We start from the raw sequence: 18,286 nt of genomic DNA, 5'->3' as shown, positions 1-18,286 counted from the left end.
AGTTTGGGGGAAAAGGAGTCAGTTTTGTCCATATGTAGCAGCAGTCGGCTAAGCACATCTATACATTTCCCCGCCCCCTACCTCCCCGCCCTAACTCGCCCAAGCCGGGGACCCAGGATTCCCACGGTTTCCACCTCACCAGCAAAAGCCAGGCCTCCCACCCGCCTGCCCCTCGGGAACAAGGCTTCCTCCGCCTGGTCTCCCCTTCCCCCCTCCAAGGCAGCTCTCCACTTCCTCTCCACCCCCCACCCCACCCCGAGGAAAAAACGAAAACAAAAACAAACAGCTTCACGCCCGTGCCCCAGATTTCCCGACCCTGGCCCCGGCTCCCAGAGCTGTTTGTGGCGCCCGCGGTCAGGGGGGACACCTCCCCCCACCCTCAGCCGCTGACGCCCAGCAGCTCAGAACTCTTACCCTTGCCCCTGCCTTCCTCGCCCCAGCCTGGCCCCGCCTCCCCACGGGAAACATCCCAAAAAAGGGCAGAAAAGAAATTTCAGCGTAAAGTTGGCTCACAAGGGAAGAGAGGAGAGTCCGCCGGGAGAAGGGGAGGAGAAGGGAGGGCGCCCGGGGAAGCTAGGGGAAAACGGGGGTGGGTGGGGGTGAGTAGAGGGCGGTGGGGGTGGGTCCGGAGGAGGGACGGGGAAGGGACCGTAGGGACGCGTCCCGGTGGAGGTGGGGATGGGGGTAGGGAGCGCGCAGCGTCCTGCCTGGCAGAAGCCACGTGGAAAATATGCGGGGCACGTGGGGGGCGGGGCGGGCGGGCGCGGAGCTGGGATCCGAGGCTGGTCGGCAGTAGAGGAGGGGCCCTGGCTCCGGGGGTAGGGGCTGGAAGCGGGGAGCGAGGGGAAGAGAGGTCAGGCCCGCCCTCGGGGGCAGCGAACCCGGCCTCAATCTGCACTGCGACCGGGCTTCTGGGCTCCCCTCCTGCCTCAGTTTCCCCAAGTCCCTGGTGAGACTCATCGCTGTCACTGCCGTGTCGGTAACGCAAAGCCAGAGTCTGGAACTCAGGGTAAACTGAGGCACTAAAGTGGCAGAGGAGTCCCTCCTCCCAAGAGACATTTAATCCGAGGGGATTTACAGGAAACTTCTAAATTAAGGGCAGCGGCTGCTGCAGTTGAGGGGGGAACACTCTGCACTCTGGTCCTTGTGCCCGGGCAGCTGCCGTGAGCTCAAGCCCCGAAATAGCCCCACGGGCCCCAGCCGCAGCTGCCACAGGGCCGCGCTGTCACTCAGGAGAAGTGCGGAGCCCCCAGCCCCAGGGTCCCCTCCCCTCCGCGGCGCTAGTTTTTTCAGCCGACTATCCATCTACTTTCCCGTCCGACGGCTGCGGGCGGGGTGGGGGTAGGATGGAGATGGGTGGGATAGAAGGGAGAGGCGGGGCCCCGAGGGGGCGGTCCCGAGGGGGTGGGCGCAGGGGGTGGCCGCGCCCCCCGACCCTGCAGTGCTTCTGCCCCTACAAGGTTTGGGACGCAGTGGGGGAGGGTCTTGGCCCCCAGCTCCGCCCGGTCCCTCCCCGCCTTTTAGGCGCCCGCGCGGCAGGGACATCCCAGTCCCGCTTGGTGCTCCTTGCCCGCCACCCGTGCGCCCAGTCCGAGAGGCCAGCCCAGTTCTCCCGGTCCTCACTGCCCGCCGGCCGGCCCGTCCCCCACTGCAACCATGGACGCCATCAAGAAGAAGATGCAGATGTTAAAACTGGACAAGGAGAATGCCATCGACCGCGCAGAGCAGGCTGAGGCCGACAAGAAGCAAGCTGAGGACCGCTGCAAGCAGGTGGGGGGGTCCCAGGCCCGGCGCAGCCCCCGCCCCACCCCACAATAAGGGCAGGGTCGGCCCTGCGCTATGCCCCCCAGCCACTGGCCTGCTCACCAATGCTCTCTACCGTCCAGTGTGGGGGCTGCTGGGCCTTCACAGTACCCCGGAAGGTCCCTCACCAGAGCCACACTTCATTCCACCCACCTTAGCCTGGGGAGCCCCAGTTCCCAGATTTCCACTCCTGCCCTTGCAGAGAGCCATGATGGGCCTGCTCCTTGGGGCTGGGAACTTTCTCTCTACTCCCACCAGATCCCTACACACCCCTAGCTGCACTGTCCCCCACTGTCCTCTGATATCCCTCTTCCTCCCTGACAGCCTCTAAATATCTCAGTACCCCCTCACACACACCCCTGACTCTGGCCTGGGCCTGGGCCTGGGCCTGGCTGACTGATGTTTTTCTCTCCCAGCTGGAAGAGGAGCAGCAGGCCCTCCAGAAAAAGCTAAAAGGGACGGAGGACGAGGTGGAAAAGTATTCTGAATCAGTGAAGGATGCCCAGGAGAAACTGGAGCAGGCTGAGAAGAAAGCCACTGATGTGAGTGTGGACCTGGGGGTGTGGGAGAATTAGTGCACTGGAAGGGGTCCCAGATGGGGATGGAGGGACCTTCTTCAGCAGGACTGAAAGGGTTTCCTTGCAAGAACCCAGGCTAGAGCAAGCTGGCACAAATAATTCAAGACAGTGGGTAAATCAAAACCACTTACCACTTCCCCCAGAGGACATAGCATTGCAATTCCATTGGGTTCCAGCTCTTAGAATGTACAGTGATCAAACAATGAGTCATCGTGGGGGTGAGTAGTACAAGAATTTACCCTCCACCTCAACTAATCCTCCAGCTGAAAATGGAGAGAAAACTGCAGCTACATTTTGGGGATGTGGGCTGTGGGTGTAGGTGCTGTGGGCAGGGGGAGAGAAAACGAATCCAAAGATGGGCCCTGACTTCAGTTACACCCCTGGGGGGCCATTAGAAATTCCCTGGCCTTGACCTCTGGCTCCAGTGGCCCTGCTGTGCACTAGGCCCCCAGCTCAGGTTCTGTCGGTCCCTTATTTACCCTCATTAAGCTGTCAGCCTCGAGACCATGCCAGGCCACAGGGCAGAGGGACAAGGCCACAAATGCCAGGGCAGCCACCTTGGCAAGTCCTGCTCACTCTGAGATTTCTCTCCCCACCCCACACCTCCTAACCAGACATCTCCACCTCCTGCCAGTCCCAACCCCCACCTTGAGGTAGGAGAATGGCCATAACACTTTGGACCTGGTACTTTCTCTGCCTCCTGTTCCCTATTTGCCTTCCACCCAGGATTAAGTTTAAAATGAGGCTTCAACTTGGGTGGATGGGGGGATTAGCATAAGCATGGTCTGAACATCCGAGATCAGAGATGACATTACTGTTTGTGTTGACCATTATCCATGTTCCCCACCCCACTCTGCCCCCAAGGTTGGTTTCTCTGACCTCCAGTCTTTGGTTTTGGTTCTTCACCCGCCCTGGCACTTGGAAGGGAACTGGCCTGCAGCTGCTGGTGAAGGCGACCCTGGGCATCTGACACTCTATAAATAACTACGGCCCAGTGCAGCTGGAGGCAGGCCTGGAAACCCAAGGAGCTGGGTGGGGGCTGAAGAGGAGGAGGGGAGGACAGGGACAGAGCTGGGGAAGCGGGGCAGCAGCGCCGGGAGTAGAGAGGAAGCACTGCCCAGACTTGTATGACCTTGAACACAGCACTTAACTTACGCACTGCCTCAGTCTTTCCTTCCTCTCTTGCTTCCCGTTTGTGCAATGGGGATGGCACTGTCTGTCCTGTGGTTAAGAGAGCAGCATCCCTAACTGGGAAAAACTTGAGAAGCACAAAATGCCAAAAGTCAGTCCTGTGATGCAGGCCCCAGGACTTCCCAGGTTCTCCAGAGTCACTTGTTACCCGATGACCATGAAGAGAGGTTCCCTTTTATAGAGTCTCACCTCTCTCTAGACCTCCAAGATTCCTCAGAGTCATTCTTCCCAACCCCCAGTGCGGTCCCCAGAATCTTTGCACACGGAGTCATCCAGTCCTGTGCCCAGGATGGGTTCCTGTCACTCTAGGTGGCCTTTAGCCCCTGGACTGTAAGGGCAACACTACTTTCTACATATGGTGCTGTTTCCCCTGTCCTTCCCCCAGCGCTGCCACCTGTCTCTCCCCTCTCACTCTCTTCTTCCCCTGCACTGGTCCCTTCTCCTTTCCAATCCTGAACCTAGAGTCCCATGTTTATGGGATGGGGACTCTGCAGGCACCTGCTCAAGTGCTTTCTGTGTGTTATTTTACTATTTCCCAAGATTGCTTATCATCAGAATCCCTTGAGTGAATGAGTGATACTCGCTCAGTCATGTCTGACTCTGCAACCCCCTGCCAGGCTCCTCAGAATCCCTTGAAAGCTTAAAAAAGAAAAAAAGATAGGATTTTCAAGCCTCTGCCCTGGAGATCTCAGTTCAGTGGCTCCAGGATGGAGCTAAAGAACTTGGATTTTTTTTTTTCATTTCCTCCCTAATGGTCTGTTATTAATCCAGCATTAGAAGCACTGCATTATCTCAGAACATTCTACAAAGGAGGAACCAAGGCTTAGAGAGACTAAATAAGTTACCCAAGGTCACACAAGTAGCTCAAAGACAGCAGTGTCACTCAGAGCAGATGCTCTTAACACCAAATTGCACTGCTTCTCTCCTTTGCCTTTTTGGGATCTTTCTTGCTCTGTCCTCTTTTTCTCAAGGTATCATCCCTTTCTATGGACCATCTCCAAAACCTCCACGATTTTGCCTCTATATTGCAGGATCAGTGGCGGATTTGCCACTCACACTGCGCTTGCACTGCCCCCACTTGTATCCAGCACTGGCAGAGAGCCTCCTGCTACAGCCTGGCTTGCCGCCTAAGCTTCCTGCTGTGAGTCTGCCTGGCAGCCAGTGACATCACAGAGCTTGATTCTGTGATTGGCGGATTTTCGCAGCACTGTGGCCTGGTTGGCCTGATTCTTTCCCACCCCTTGCCTGAGCCAGACTCCGCTGAGGAGTCAGGGCTACCTCAGACCTGATCCCAGCAATTGGAGTGCTCTCACACAGGACTAGGGGATTTGTGTGCAGATACCCACTGGAGACTAAGCACAGTGCTAGCAGAGGCCCCGAAGCAGGGGAATGGAGCTTGTCCAAGAGTGCATGTTTTGGGCTGGAACACAGAATCTGCGGAGAAGATGGTTTAGTGGAAAAAAAAAAAAATAGGTTGAATGTCTGGAGGCCAGAAAGCTTAGCTTTGTTCTGACAAGCATCTTAACCACCCTCTGATGCCTCTCTGATCCTCATCCAAGGCAGACACAGCCTTTCTGACCTCTGACCTTTGACTCACAGGCTGAGGCAGATGTGGCCTCCCTGAACCGCCGCATTCAGCTGGTAGAGGAGGAGCTGGACCGGGCACAGGAGCGTCTGGCTACAGCCCTGCAGAAGCTGGAGGAGGCTGAGAAGGCAGCTGATGAGAGCGAGAGGTGGGCAGCGGGGTCCTCAGAGGATGGGGTGGGGAGGGAGCCGGGAGCCTGTCCCTGCTGGACCTAACCCCACCCCCACCACTCACCCTGCCTCTCAGAGGAATGAAGGTCATCGAAAACCGAGCTATGAAGGATGAGGAAAAGATGGAGCTGCAGGAGATGCAGCTGAAGGAGGCCAAGCACATCGCCGAGGATTCGGACCGCAAATATGAGGAGGTGACAGCCCTGCTCCACTTTGTTCTCACGCCTGAACCCCAGGCACCCCCAATCATTCACCATGGATTTCCTCCTCACTCCCCCATCCCCACAGGTGGCCAGGAAACTGGTGATCCTGGAAGGAGAGCTGGAGCGCTCAGAAGAGAGAGCTGAGGTGGCTGAGAGGTAAGGACACCCCAGGGTAGCAAGTGAACCTCGGCCTGAGCCCATGGCTGTGGGGCACTATGTGCAGTGGGAGGTGCTTCCCCAGTCAGGGTACCCCAGGGACAGGTCCTGCCTCTGACCCCTACCTGCTGGCCCCCAGCCGAGCCAGGCAGCTGGAGGAGGAGCTTCGAACCATGGATCAGGCCCTCAAGTCCCTGATGGCCTCAGAGGAGGAGGTAGTCACCTCTCTGGACCTTTCTGGCCAATGGCACCTTCTCTCGGCTCACCTTCCCCTCCACCTCAGGCTGCTCTCTCTCAACCTGCTGGGGGTCGGGAAGGGCCTGGGGCTTCCAGTCTCTGCCTGCTGTCACTCTCACAACTTTGCTCTTCTTCTCTTCCCTCCTCCACCCCTTCCCCACTGTGCCACCTCCACTGTCTCCCCCACTGTGCCTTCACATCCCACCCTGCCACACACCCCCCTGCAGTAAATGTGGGGACCTAGAGGAGGAGCTGAAAATTGTTACCAACAACTTGAAATCCCTGGAAGCCCAAGCGGACAAGGTAGAGGGGGCAGAGGGGCAGTGAGGATGGGTTCCTTCAGGGAAGGGAGGCGATGGGCCCAGGCAGGGCGGGGCACAGTGTTTGATGGAGACAAAATCAGGAGTAGCCTGTGGGGCTCCGTGAAGAAATGAAGGCTTTGTGGGGGTGGTGTACTGATGACCTGTGTCTGTCCCTAAAAGTATTCCACCAAAGAAGATAAATATGAAGAGGAGATCAAACTGCTGGAGGAGAAGCTAAAGGAGGTGAGAGTCCTTCCAGTCCGAATGACCTTCAAGCCCCCCAATCCCTACCAGAGACCTCCTATGGCAGGAATTGGGAACAGGGGCAGAACAGAAGGTTGACTTAAGTGATAGTGTCTGGGAGGGCCTAGATTTTTGTCATTTTTCCCCATCTTGCCTTTACACCCAGGCTGAGACCCGAGCAGAGTTTGCTGAAAGGTCGGTGGCAAAGTTGGAGAAAACCATCGATGACCTGGAAGGTAAAAAGGATATTCCTCTGTACCCCCGAGACTTTCAAAATAGGTCTGTACTCCCCATGACTTATCTTCCTATCCCATGGGACTTGCCAGTGGTAAATTAGGACTGGATCCCCTAGGACTCCACAGGTTTTGGCAGTCTGTGCCTCCCATCCAAGTAGATAGATGATGTAGCCCCATCAACTCCAGTGCTTTGCAAACTTGAGTGGGCATGAGAATCCCCTCAGAGAGTTTTTAAAAAATACAAATTCCTGGGTCCTGCTCGGAAGTGACTGGTGACTTTGGACTGAATCTGTGTCTAACAAGCACCCTGACAATGCAGATGCTGCTGGTCCTCAGACCAGACTCTGAGTAGCACTGATCTAGATAACACTGTCTCCAAGTACAGCACCCTCTTTATTAAATAGAGAGCTGTTTGGTTTAATATCTAGGTTTTCATAAAAACATTAATGGAAAATACTATTCTAAGCTAGATTTAATGAAAACAAATATCCAGGTGTTTGCTAGTCTGTAGCTACTTCTCACTCTTATCAATAACGTTGTGCCTAAAACTGTCTTTCCCTTTTATTTCACTTTCATAACTCCCACATCTCTTGCTTCCAGCCCTCTCAGGCAAGCCTCAATTTTCTCTCCGACTTTAGACCTTTCTGGCTTGAGTGTCCTCCCCTTGCAGCAAGCACTCCTGCTTATGTAAAGCACTGTGCCCCCAGGTCCCTGGGGGGAGGCAGGAGCTCCTTGGGGAAGCACCAACTTGGGGTACAGAGAAGGATAAAAGACATAGGGGTACAGAGAGGAGAGGAGGGGGCCCTGATGGCTGTCCAGCCTGTTCTCTGGCCTGTCTCCCTCATTCCATCTTCATCCACCTCTCTCTGATTCTTGTTCTCTCTATTACCCTCTCTCCTTCCACTCCTCTTTCCCTCCATTCCTTCTCCCCACACTCCCACCTGGCCCCCCTCTCCTGGACCCCCCACCAGATGAAGTCTATGCACAGAAGATGAAGTACAAGGCCATCAGTGAGGAGCTGGACAACGCGCTCAATGACATCACCTCCCTCTGAGCCCCTCACCAGCGTGGCCCTCGGCCCCCTCTCTCTTCTCCTTTCCATTTTCTCTATGGGAAGCAGGGCCAGCAGGAGGAGCAGAAATTGCCAACACTGCAAAGCCAGGCTGGGTGCAGCCTAGGAGAGCCCTCACCACATCCGCTGCCCATCCTGGCACTTGCTTCATCCTTCTATATCCATCCACTCCTCCCTCTACTGTCGGCCTCCACACTCTCTGCTGCTTAATAAACTCCATTTGGTCTCCATGCTGTTTTCCTGCCCTCTAAAGCACTGCCATCACCCCCACAGAGCACTGGTTCACTGCTGAGACCCTGGCTCCTGTGGGCACCCCTAATCTTGTGACTCCCTCCCCCACTGAGATCACCCACAAAACACTGAGGCCTACCCCAGAACCCCCTCTGCATGACTCTCACTGACGCATGTGGGCACGTATGACTGTGTCATTCACCACGGGCCCTCTGGTGCCTCTGAGATACATGCCCTTCTGCAAACCCAGGCATGTCACTGCCCTTAGAGTGCTCAGCTGAGATTCCAGGATATAAAGGAATGACTGGAAGGGGAGTGGGCAGGTGAAGTGTAGGAGAGGGATGTAAGGTTGTTAAAGGTCCGGGATGACATTTGGAATGACACTGGATGCCAGCAACGTGGGGGCTTTCGCTGCAGGTCTGTTTTCTGCCTCGAGTTTGTCTATCTGTCTGACACTCCCTTTCCTGGCTCAGTCTTTGTCTTTCCTCCTGTTTCCAACTCTTGAACCTTCTAAAGAAGGAGGGTAAATTAGTTTATGACTCGGGCCTTCCCATACACCTCCATGGCCCCAAAGCCTTGAGTGAGGCATCCCTGTCTTGGTCAGTCCATCTGTCTGTCCCACCCAAGGGGTCCCCAGATCCCTGAATGTTTGTGTCTTTGTATGCCTCCAGCCCGCTCCGTGTCTGTCACACCCCCTGTCCATGCCTCCCCATGTTTCTCCCCTCATGTCTCCCCACCCCACCCCTGCTCACGGGTTGCTTCCCCTCGCAGAGACCTTGGCCAGTGCCAAGGAGGAGAACGTGGAGATCCACCAGACCCTCGACCAGACACTGCTGGAGCTCAACAACCTCTGAGGGCTGGCCCTGCCCCCAGCCAGGCTAGCTGCCAACCCAACCAATAAAACTGATGTTACCAGCATGATGGGGCCCTTTAAGCCTTTCTTGGGTATTGGCAGTGGTGGTGGTAATTTTCCAAAGTGGAGAAGGTGGAGAGGATGCCTCAGGGGAAAAGTGAAGTTGGAAGGAGCTCTGAGTGAGCCAGAGGGATGGGGGCACTAGGCTCACCGAGGAGGGGTTGTGAACGGGTTGTGTGGAGCAGAGGAGCCTGGCAGGGATGGAGGAGCATCCTGGCCCTTATTCCCCACAGGGCAGAGGAGCTGCGGTCAGGGGCACTGCCCCATTCCAGCAGGTGGCTGGGCACAACACAACTGGAAGGCAAAACCACAAAACTACATTGGTTTCACTTGAGCAGGGTGAAAGCCCAAAAGCCTCACTGATTTTAAGCCTAGAGACTGAGCCTGCCCTATAGACAGAGAGACAGACACACACACAGTCATTCCAACACTATAGACAGATAGACAGACACAGACACACACACACACGGTCATTCCAACACTATAGGTCATTTCTGCCCGCTTCCTGATGACATCTATGTTAGGCAGACTCCTGCTGCCTCATCAAAGATGTCCACATCCTAATCCTGTGAAATGTCACCTTACATGGGAAAAGGGACTTTGAAGTCAAGTTAAGGATTCTGAGATGGGGAGATTATTCTAGGTTATCTGCGTGGGCCCAACATAATCACAAGGGTCCTTTCAATGCAGTTGTAGGTGATGTGACAATGGAAGCAAGAGATTGGAGTGATGCAAGGAAGGGGCCACAAGCCAAGGAATGCTTGGCTTCTAGAAGCTGAAAAAGGCAGGAAAATATTCTCCCCTCAAGAGTGTCCAGAGGGAACCATCCCTGAAGACACCTTCACTTTAGCCCATAAGATTCATTTTGGACATCTGACCTCTAGAACTCTTAAGAGAATAAATTTCCATTACCATTAAGTTTGTGGTAGTTTGTTATAGCAGTGATAGGAAATGAATGCACCATCCTTTTGATTTAGGAGACAAGGATTTGCTTTCCACAGGTTTTATTAGAAATATTCATTTTTAAAAATATCTTTGGAGGTTTAAAAGGAAGTGGTGTAATGAACAGGACAGTCTTCAGCTGCCCCTCGGATTCCTCTGACCAGCTTCTCTGCGTATTCTCCAAGTGGCAGGCCTCTAGGCAACAGTCTCTGTGACCTCTGCTGGGTGGTAGCTAACACTCCCTTTGGTCTCACTTAGATGTCTACACAACAGGGAAGCCTAATCAGAAATCTCACCAGGGATGAGCTCATTTGCATGCAATTTGCATGGAGCTGCTCTGGATTCCACTTGGGGAGGTGGGGGCTGGGCCTGAGGGAGAGGGTCAGTATAATACCTTTGCTGCCTTCTCATTTGCACAAGGAAGGCGATGCTGGTAACAGCAAAGAGGAGGCCAAAAACCAGGGCCAGGATGTCGCCTGGAGGGAGGAGGAAAGAGACTGCCTCAGGGAGTGAAGAGGAGCCCGTAGGATTCCCTCAGAGAGGCTTCCACCAGCACCCCACCCCACCAGCTCCGTCCGAAGTTCCGCTGCTGCTCCCTGTGTGTCCAGCAGGGGCCAGCTAAGGGAAGGGGGTGGGTACACAAGGAGGGGTAAGATAAGCACCCTTTTCCTCCTTAAAGACAAAAGAGGTGGCTTGGGAAGGAGGATTGGAGGAGTTTTTTGAGCTTCATTCTGACCAACTCTTGCTCTGGGGATGACAGGGTAAGCCCCACCTTGATCCAACACTATCCTATTGGGTTTGGAGTCTGTTCTACAGAAACGCAGAGGTAGCAGTGGTGGTCCTGACTAGCCCCTGGCTGAACAGTGCCAAGGAAGGGGGCACAGACTCACCAGCAGCGAGACAGGAATTCAGGTGGACTGAAGAGAAAAAACAGATGTTAGAGCTGGGGGCTGTGACCACCAGTGACAGACAAGTGAGGACACAAGACAGGATGCAGGCCCTGTGGCTGGAGAGGGGGTCCCAGCATCAGTAGACAAAGTGGCACCTGGTTCAACAGTCCTAGGGCTGCCATCCACGCCAGCGGGGAAGGAGGCCTCAATTATTCGCCCATTCAAAGGCTGCGTAGCTCGGAAGTTCAGCTGCAGCCGAGAGTCATCAGGTCCCCACAGGGAGTCAGAGAGGGTGTGGAGCTGGGGAGGACAGCAGACAGTGGGGGGTGGGCTCATAACACAGAAGCAAATGGGTCACAGGCTTACTGTCCACGTCCCCCACTTCCCCCACACGGCCCCTTCATCTCTTTCTGCCTCCTCATCCCCAGTGTCACCACCACACCCCAACCCCACCTGCTTAGCACTCAGCTTCACTGTCTGGTTGAACACAGTCCAGATGACCCCCTGGGCACAGGGGGGTGTGGTGAGAGACCCCTCATATCGGAAGTAGCGGCTGAGGTCAGAGGGCAGCAGTGCAGATACATCCAGTCCTGGGACCCAAGTCTCAGAGTCTGTGGAGAGGATGTGTGCTGGGGTCCAACCTATCTTGACTTCCCCTCATACACACACCAAAGCTCTGGGGTAGAGGGGTACATTTTTATTTTTTATTTTTTTTCCCTAGCACTTGTCCCCCTCTGTCCCCATTCGGCTCCAGCCATATACTGCTGGTCAATGGTCTGACCTTCCTGAGCTGAGCCACAGGGGTGCAGGGGGTGCCTCCCTGCCAGAGGGCAGGGACTACAACTCAGGAGCTACTTTTTCGGGCCCTTGAGATCTGCTCAGAAGCCAGCTGGTGGGATGAAGGTTGGCCCTGGGTCACAGCCTGGCTGGGGATACATTTTTAAATCCCAGAAACCAAGCTGACCCAACTCCCTCAGACTATTTCTTCACTGAGTATATCCCTTCCTATAACTCAGCACAGGACATGACTCGGTAGAAAGTAAAAGGCTTTGGGGGCTCACAGAGTAAGAGAACTGCTACCTTGGCCCTTCTTCTGAGTCTTCACTCTTACTTTGTATACTGTGACAACATGCTGGAATGCAGATGTAAGCCAAGAGTGAATCAAAAGAGAAAATGAGTAATTTTCTGAATAATTTGTAATTTGAATAATTTGTAAGTAAATACCTATAACTATAAAAGACAAGACACAAAAATTCAAAAAGCATAGTTCTCTTTAGTTTAGCAAAATGTAAGATCCAGCTGGGTGAAGTTTAAAATGACCTAGAGTGACTAAGAAGGACAAGAAGATTTCCAACATTATTTACAAATTTAAAATATTTGATGCTGGGCTCCCTGGTGGCTCAGTGGTAAAAGAACACCTGCCAACGCAGAGGACATAGGTTCAATCCCTTGCCGGGGAAAGATCCCACATGCTGCGGAGCAACTAAGCCCGTGCACCACATTGAGCCTGTACTCGAGAGCCTGGAACCGCAACTACTGAACCTGCACCCTGCAAATACTGAAGCCCACATGCCCTAGAGCCTGTGCTCCACGAGAGAAGCCACTGCAATGAGAAGACTGCATACTGCAACTACAGAAAAGCCCCCACTTGCTGCAACTAGAAAAAGCCTGCACAGTAGTGAAGACCCAGCACAGCCAAACATAAATAAAATTATTAAAAAAAATAAAGTCAAATATTTGATGCTTTGAAGGAGTAAGAGTTCTCAAGAAAAATTTTAGCTCTCCAGACTCAACCCCTGGAGTTCCAAACACTGTTTTTTGGTTTCATTTGGTTTTCATCTTATCTTGGTTTCTGTTTGGTTTTTAAACAAAAAATCTATGGGCAGCAGTTAGCTTTGCCTGTTTGCTGTGTTCTGCTTCATAGTTATTATCAAGGTCACAGTAAGCCAGTTCATACTGCAACCCCCTTCTCTGTGGGAGGTAGTCCTTCTCCATCCTCAGACCTGAGGCTCCCCAAGGATGGTTCTTTGTGACAAGGGTATCAAGAGTAGGAGCCAGACCAACAAACTGACCTTTCTCGGTGATTTCTCCCAAACGTGACAGCAACTGTTCATAGGCACTGTTTTCTTCTGGGCCTTCCTAGGAGGTGACAGTGCAAGACAGATGAATGCATGCATCTAGAGTCATGGCTGGAGGCCTATAGGTGATTCGGATTCCCACAATCCTCCCCCATTCCCCAGCTCTGAGAATGCTGGGGAAACACAAAATCTTATGTATTATTACTCAAAGTCCATTTACTTCTACTTTGCAAACTGACCTAACTAGGTGGACTCATTTTCAGTGGCAAATAGGAGGAAGAGGAGGATGCGGGGCCATTTTACTAGGATACAAGGCTCTCAACGATGGGCTCTACTTACTTTTCCAGGCTCACTTATCACTAACTCTATACATATTCTGTGGTCCTGCCACAGACAACCCCAATAACCTTTGTATTCATGGTACCTCTGCATTCATCTTAATAATTCATGAGTTTGACTTTTGGAGCCAGGACACGCTATTTCCAAGGTGCTTCTCTGCAATGCTGTGAGGCTGGTGTTAATGAGTCAGGGAGGCAGTGAGTCTAACAGGTGTCTCACCATCCTTCCTTTCTATTAGCCTCTTCTAATCATTGTGTTTGTACCTTTGATCAGTACAAGTCCAAAGAAGTCAAATGCTTCTCTAGACTCAGTGCATTCTGCAAAGGGGAAATTATGGGTTATAAAAGTATTAGAGAAATGACTCTTCCTTTTGACCATTCCCCACATGTGCCATTCCCCAAATGGGCCATATTCTGAGTCTTTGTGTGTACTGTTTGCTCTGCATAGAATATCTCTTTTTCTTTCGCACTAGCAAAGGCTTCAAGTTTTACCTCCTCTGTGAGGCCTTCCCTGACTACCTCTTTGACTATGTGTCCTCTGTATATGTCTACCCTGTTAGCCTCCCTCACTGGCTGCGGGGAGACAGGATCAACGGTTTCGGGATCTTTTTTTGTGGCCCAGAGCCTGGCTCACAGTGGGCGTTAATCAAAGAACTAATGAGTGAAGATGACAGTCAGGTGCAGGGATGGGAGTTTCTGGGGCAAGATATTCTGAGCCCGAGGGCGTAGGAAAGCAGAGGTGGGGAGTGTCCAGGGCTGGTACCTGCAGAAAGGCGGCCAAGACGGCCAAGCCCCCTGGGCGCCCCAAAGCCTCGTCAAATTCCTCAAATGCAGTGCTGAGGTGAACCACGTGAATCTGGAAAAGACACAGTAGGAGTGGGCGAGATCCCTTACCCGGCACTCCACTTCGACCCTTCGCGGACAGCTGCGCGCTCACCTCGGCAGGAAAACGGTGACCATCAACCGTGTGTTCCGAGCCCGGGCGACCCGCGGCCCCCCAGTGCAAATGTAACTGCAGGGCCCGGTACTCCTGCCCGGGACCCAAGGCCATCTTCAGCCCGGAAGGCAGACTCAGCTGCACTGTGTGGTGAGAGGCAGGTGAACCGGGGCCCGCCCCACCCTCAGCCTAACTTCCAATCACCGTCCCCTCATCTCCAGGTAGACTCCGCCCCTTCCCCGAGGCTCCCCCGGGAGGCCACCTCACCGGTGTGGCCGTTGTTGCACAGGCGCAGTTTTGGTTGTGGCGGGAGCTCAAAGCCAAGGAATTCCAGGGGGCGCAGGGCTGGACAAAACGCAGTGAGCTCCGGGCGGATGTCTACCGGGGATTGAAAGCGGCCAGCGCAGGCTGGGGACACCTGGGGCCATGGCGGAGCGCCTGGAGTGGGCAAGTGTGTACAGGAAGTTTGAAGACAAGATCAGGAACTTTTAGGAAAGCGGAGTAGAAAAAGTGATGCGGTCGAGTCAGGAGGCATCCGGGAGGGAAACAGGTAAAGGATGCGGGGATTGGGGTTGGCGGGGGACAGGCAGCGGGTGTTGTCCGGGACTGGCAGATGTGGATGCGAGGTGAGAGGGATGCGTGTGCGGGCATCAGCAGACTGGGTGCCCAGATTGGGTCTGTGTAGGGGTGGGTGTCTCACCTCCATAGCGCCAATGACTGTGGCCATCCCCTGCATAAATGAGAAGAATGAAGAGGCTGATCTTTGAGCCCAGTCCCTCCCCAGCGGCCAAAAAGAGGTGGGTCGTCCTCACTAGCAGCGTTCACAAACTCAGATTCTTACAAAAGCATAGCAGGTAACAGAAACACCAGAATCAGGCACAATAGGTTGCAGCCAGATAAAAGGCCATAGCTTGATGGGCCACACAAAGATTCTACTAGCCCACTTGCAACCACTGTCTTAGGGTCTGTAAAGTGGGTGGAGACCTCAGTTCCCAGGCCCAGGTTAGTAGACCATCTTTCTCTTTTAGAAATCCCTCCTCCCCACTCTCCCTGTTTCCTTTCTGATCTCCACCTCCTTTTCCAAAGTTCCTGGCTTGAGGGTCAAGAAACCAGGTTCCTCTACCTGCTGTTTCCCGCTTCCTAGGTCTCACTTTCCTCATCTGTAGACTGAAGATGCGGTGATTTCTACAAACCCTTCCTGCTCTTCCTCTGGTACCAGCCCCCCTCCTTCCTCTCCTGTCTCTTCATACTTTGCTCTCCACATTCTGATCTTTTTTCCTCTCCAACCTCCCCCTTTCTTTTCTGTCTCTTCCTGCTTACCTCTCTCCATCTGTGTCCCTTTTTTTTTTTGTCTCTTCATCTAGCTCTGAAAGGGAGTAAGGGGCTAGTGGCAAGGGAGCTCCGGGGGTTGGGAAAAATCACTGTCAGAGCACAGGCTCCTCTTCTTCCCTAATAATCCCTCCCTGGGCTGGGGTTTAATGAGGGGGAAGCACCAACCTCCTGGAGCCTAGGTTTGCAGAGCTGATGACCACTTACCTTTTTCATCTCTGTGGGCGTTATTCTGGGGGCCTTCAGTGTCCCTGGGTGCCTCAACAGTTGGTAGATCCTCTAACTTCAGAGAATTCTCTTCTCCTGGGTCTGTCTTCAATCCAGGTAGGTCCTCTTCTTCAGGTGAGTCCTCCTCTTCAGGTATATCCTCTTCACTGGGCAGGTCCTCCTCACCAAGTGGATCATCTTCTCCAGATGAATCTCCTCCCGTGGTGGGAGCACCCTGCATCCAGAGCAGCTTCTGGGGATGGGCAGGCACCAGAAGGAGCAGTAACAGCAGCAATTGCACAGCTGGGCCTGGGGCAGGGGCCGGAATCCACAGAGGGAGCCGGGGGCTGGGGCACAGGGGAGCCATGTGGCTGACTGTGGGGTGTCCTGGGACACAGTGTGTACGGGCTGTACGTGCATAGGAAATAGGAGGTGGGTGGGGGAGGAGCAAGCCTGGAGGGGAGCAAGCTGACTCACAGAAGGGCCTTTTGGAGATGGAGCCAAAGTCCTGTGGGTCTAACTGGCCCTGTGCCCCCTCCCCGATAGCAAGATGGGAATGGGGTGGAGTGAGGGGCAGGTATGTGCCCAGCCAGAAGGTTATCGGGGTCATGGGCTCAGCCTGGAACCCAAGGCACCACCTGGCACTATACAGGTTCTCTCTGGCACCGCCCGACTGCTAGTCAGCCAGCTTCAGCTAACCCTGGCTTGTTTCCCAGCCCCAGGCAGCTGGGGCCCCCACATCCTCTGGCTGAGAGGGGAAGCTGCCCATATATACATCCCTGGCTGGGCTAGGGAGCAGGTAAAGGGGTAGGGAAAGCTCCTGGGGGAGTCTGGGGGTGGGAGAGTGGATGGATGGATAGATGGGATGTGAATTTGAATATGAATGGACAGCTGCATATATTCATGAGTCTCTGATGGGTTAAAACTGAATGTAATATTCATTGTATTACACCTCTGCTCAAAAACCTTCATTGGCTTCCCACACTCTGCAAAGTATCTTCCATCAGGTCCCTTCAAAATCTTACCCAAGAGACTTTTCCATTTTATCTCCTACTACTTTCCCTCATATTCTAGCCAAATTAAACTATTCGTTTTTTATCCAAACCTTTGACCACTTTTGTTCATCTCTTTCTCGCTGCTGGGAATGCCTTTCGCTCTTCTGTTTATTTAGCATCTACCATATGTCAGGCCGGAGAAGGCAATGGCACCCCACTCCAGTACTCTTGCCTGGAAAATCCCATGGATGAAGGAGCCTGGTAGGCTGCAGTCCATGGGGTCGCTAAGAGTCGGACACGACTCAGCGACTTCATTTTCACTTTTCACTTTCATGCATTGGAGAAGGAAATGGCAACCCACTCCAGTGTTCTTGCCTGGAGAATCCCAGGGACGGGGGAGCCTGATGGCTGCCGTCTATGGGGTCACACAGAGTCGGACACGACTGAAGTGACTTAGCATAGCATAGCATATAATAGCATATGTCAGGCTAGAGGTATGGAAACAAGACACAGTCCCTGTCCTGAGGAGCTCACTGTCTAGTGACTGAGGGCAAAACTATCATAATATTTGGAGGAGAGAGATGAATTCTTCCTCAGAAAGTAACACAGAAGTTGGCAAAATCTGATCAGGGTTTAAAGAAGTAGCAGTTCAATTGGTTTAAAAAAAAAAAAAAAAAAAAGTGGGGGAACTGGGATCCTGGGCAAAAGAGAGATATCAAATACTTTGAGCAGGAGAGTGACAGAATCCATATCTCACACTAGGTTATGTTGGGGGGTAGTGTGGAGCATGGATTTGAGGGTGAAAATGGGTGCAAAGAGGTGAAGAGTGAGAGGACCCCAAGAATGGGCTGGGGGTTCCCAGTCTGCCTATTCACTTAACATTTGGTGAGCCCCCTCCAGTCCTCCAGGCACGGTTCTAGGCCTTAGGGATGCAGCACTCACCTGGAGAACAGCCTCTGCTGTTCTGTAGCTCACATTCTAGGAAGGCCCCAGTGGCTTTGACAAATCAGAAGACAGTAAGGCCATCTCAGGAGATTCTTCTCTGGGGCTCATATTCAGTAGGTATGTACACCATCACGGTTGTATAGGCTAATTAAATATGTTGAAAATTTATAGTCTGGTTTGTAACTAGTCTCTAACTCCAGGGTGCTTCTGCTACCCCACTCCCCTTTGGGGACCCTCCTAGCCTTATGACCTCTTATCTAAAGAAGTAATGCTTGGCACAGAACAGGCTCTGGACACCACTTGAGTGTCCCATCCAGTTTCCACTCTGGATCAGTACTTATATACCCATTACCGTGTTATATAGTTTTACTACCTCTTCTGTGTAACTCCCTTTTATTATTCAAGACTCAGCTCATACAACCACTATGGAGAACAGTATAGAGCTTCCTTAAAAAACTAAATAGAACTATCATACGATCCAGCAGTCCCACACCTGAGCATATGTCTGGAGAAAACCATAATTCAAAAAGATATATGCACCACCCCAATGTTCACTGAAGCACTATTTACAATAGCCAAGACATGGAAGCAACCCAAATATCCATTGACAGATGAGTAGATAAAGAAGGTGTGGGGGGGGGTGGCGGGGAGGGGTGTGTGTGTGTAATACTACACAGCCATAAAAAAGAATGAAACAATAACATT

General features: G+C 53.0%; 2 protein-coding genes across 6 annotated transcripts; one reads left to right on the top strand and one right to left on the bottom strand.

The window, feature by feature from the left end:
• The first annotated feature begins 1,437 nt into the window (after positions 1 to 1,437).
• Positions 1,438 to 8,928, top strand: TPM2 (tropomyosin 2). Of its 4 annotated transcripts, none has more exons than XM_027549606.1 (9): positions 1,438 to 1,770; positions 2,220 to 2,345; positions 5,172 to 5,305; positions 5,404 to 5,521; positions 5,616 to 5,686; positions 6,151 to 6,226; positions 6,406 to 6,468; positions 6,635 to 6,704; positions 7,676 to 8,006. In XM_027549606.1, the coding sequence occupies exons 1-9, from the start codon at positions 1,657 to 1,659 to the stop codon at positions 7,756 to 7,758; spliced, it is 855 nt and encodes a 284-aa protein (XP_027405407.1). In that variant the 5' UTR covers positions 1,438 to 1,656; the 3' UTR covers positions 7,759 to 8,006. The 4 variants fall into 4 exon arrangements, with proteins under 4 accessions (XP_027405407.1, XP_027405408.1, XP_027405411.1 ...); XM_027549607.1 differs by lacking the exon at positions 7,676 to 8,006 and adding an exon at positions 8,779 to 8,928 and having other exon boundaries at positions 1,443 to 1,770; XM_027549610.1 differs by lacking the exons at positions 6,151 to 6,226; positions 7,676 to 8,006 and adding exons at positions 5,826 to 5,901; positions 8,779 to 8,928 and having other exon boundaries at positions 1,443 to 1,770.
• Positions 8,929 to 9,888: 960 nt separating this feature from the next.
• Positions 9,889 to 16,902, bottom strand: CA9 (carbonic anhydrase 9). Of its 2 annotated transcripts, XM_027549602.1 has the most exons (11): positions 15,642 to 16,902; positions 14,806 to 14,835; positions 14,373 to 14,543; positions 14,106 to 14,248; positions 13,932 to 14,024; positions 12,825 to 12,891; positions 11,206 to 11,363; positions 10,908 to 11,052; positions 10,753 to 10,779; positions 10,257 to 10,338; positions 9,889 to 10,124 (listed from the first exon to the last, which is right to left on the bottom strand). In XM_027549602.1, the coding sequence occupies exons 1-11, from the start codon at positions 16,249 to 16,251 to the stop codon at positions 10,058 to 10,060; spliced, it is 1,593 nt and encodes a 530-aa protein (XP_027405403.1). In that variant the 5' UTR covers positions 16,252 to 16,902; the 3' UTR covers positions 9,889 to 10,057. The 2 variants fall into 2 exon arrangements, with proteins under 2 accessions (XP_027405403.1, XP_027405402.1); XM_027549601.1 differs by having other exon boundaries at positions 9,889 to 10,338.
• Between the last annotated feature and the right edge of the window lie 1,384 nt (positions 16,903 to 18,286).

Source organism: Bos indicus x Bos taurus, chromosome 8, assembly GCF_003369695.1.
Source record: "Bos indicus x Bos taurus breed Angus x Brahman F1 hybrid chromosome 8, Bos_hybrid_MaternalHap_v2.0, whole genome shotgun sequence".
In the NCBI taxonomy this organism is placed as follows: Eukaryota; Metazoa; Chordata; class Mammalia; order Artiodactyla; family Bovidae; genus Bos; species Bos indicus x Bos taurus.
This window is presented reverse-complemented; position numbering and strand designations above follow the sequence as displayed.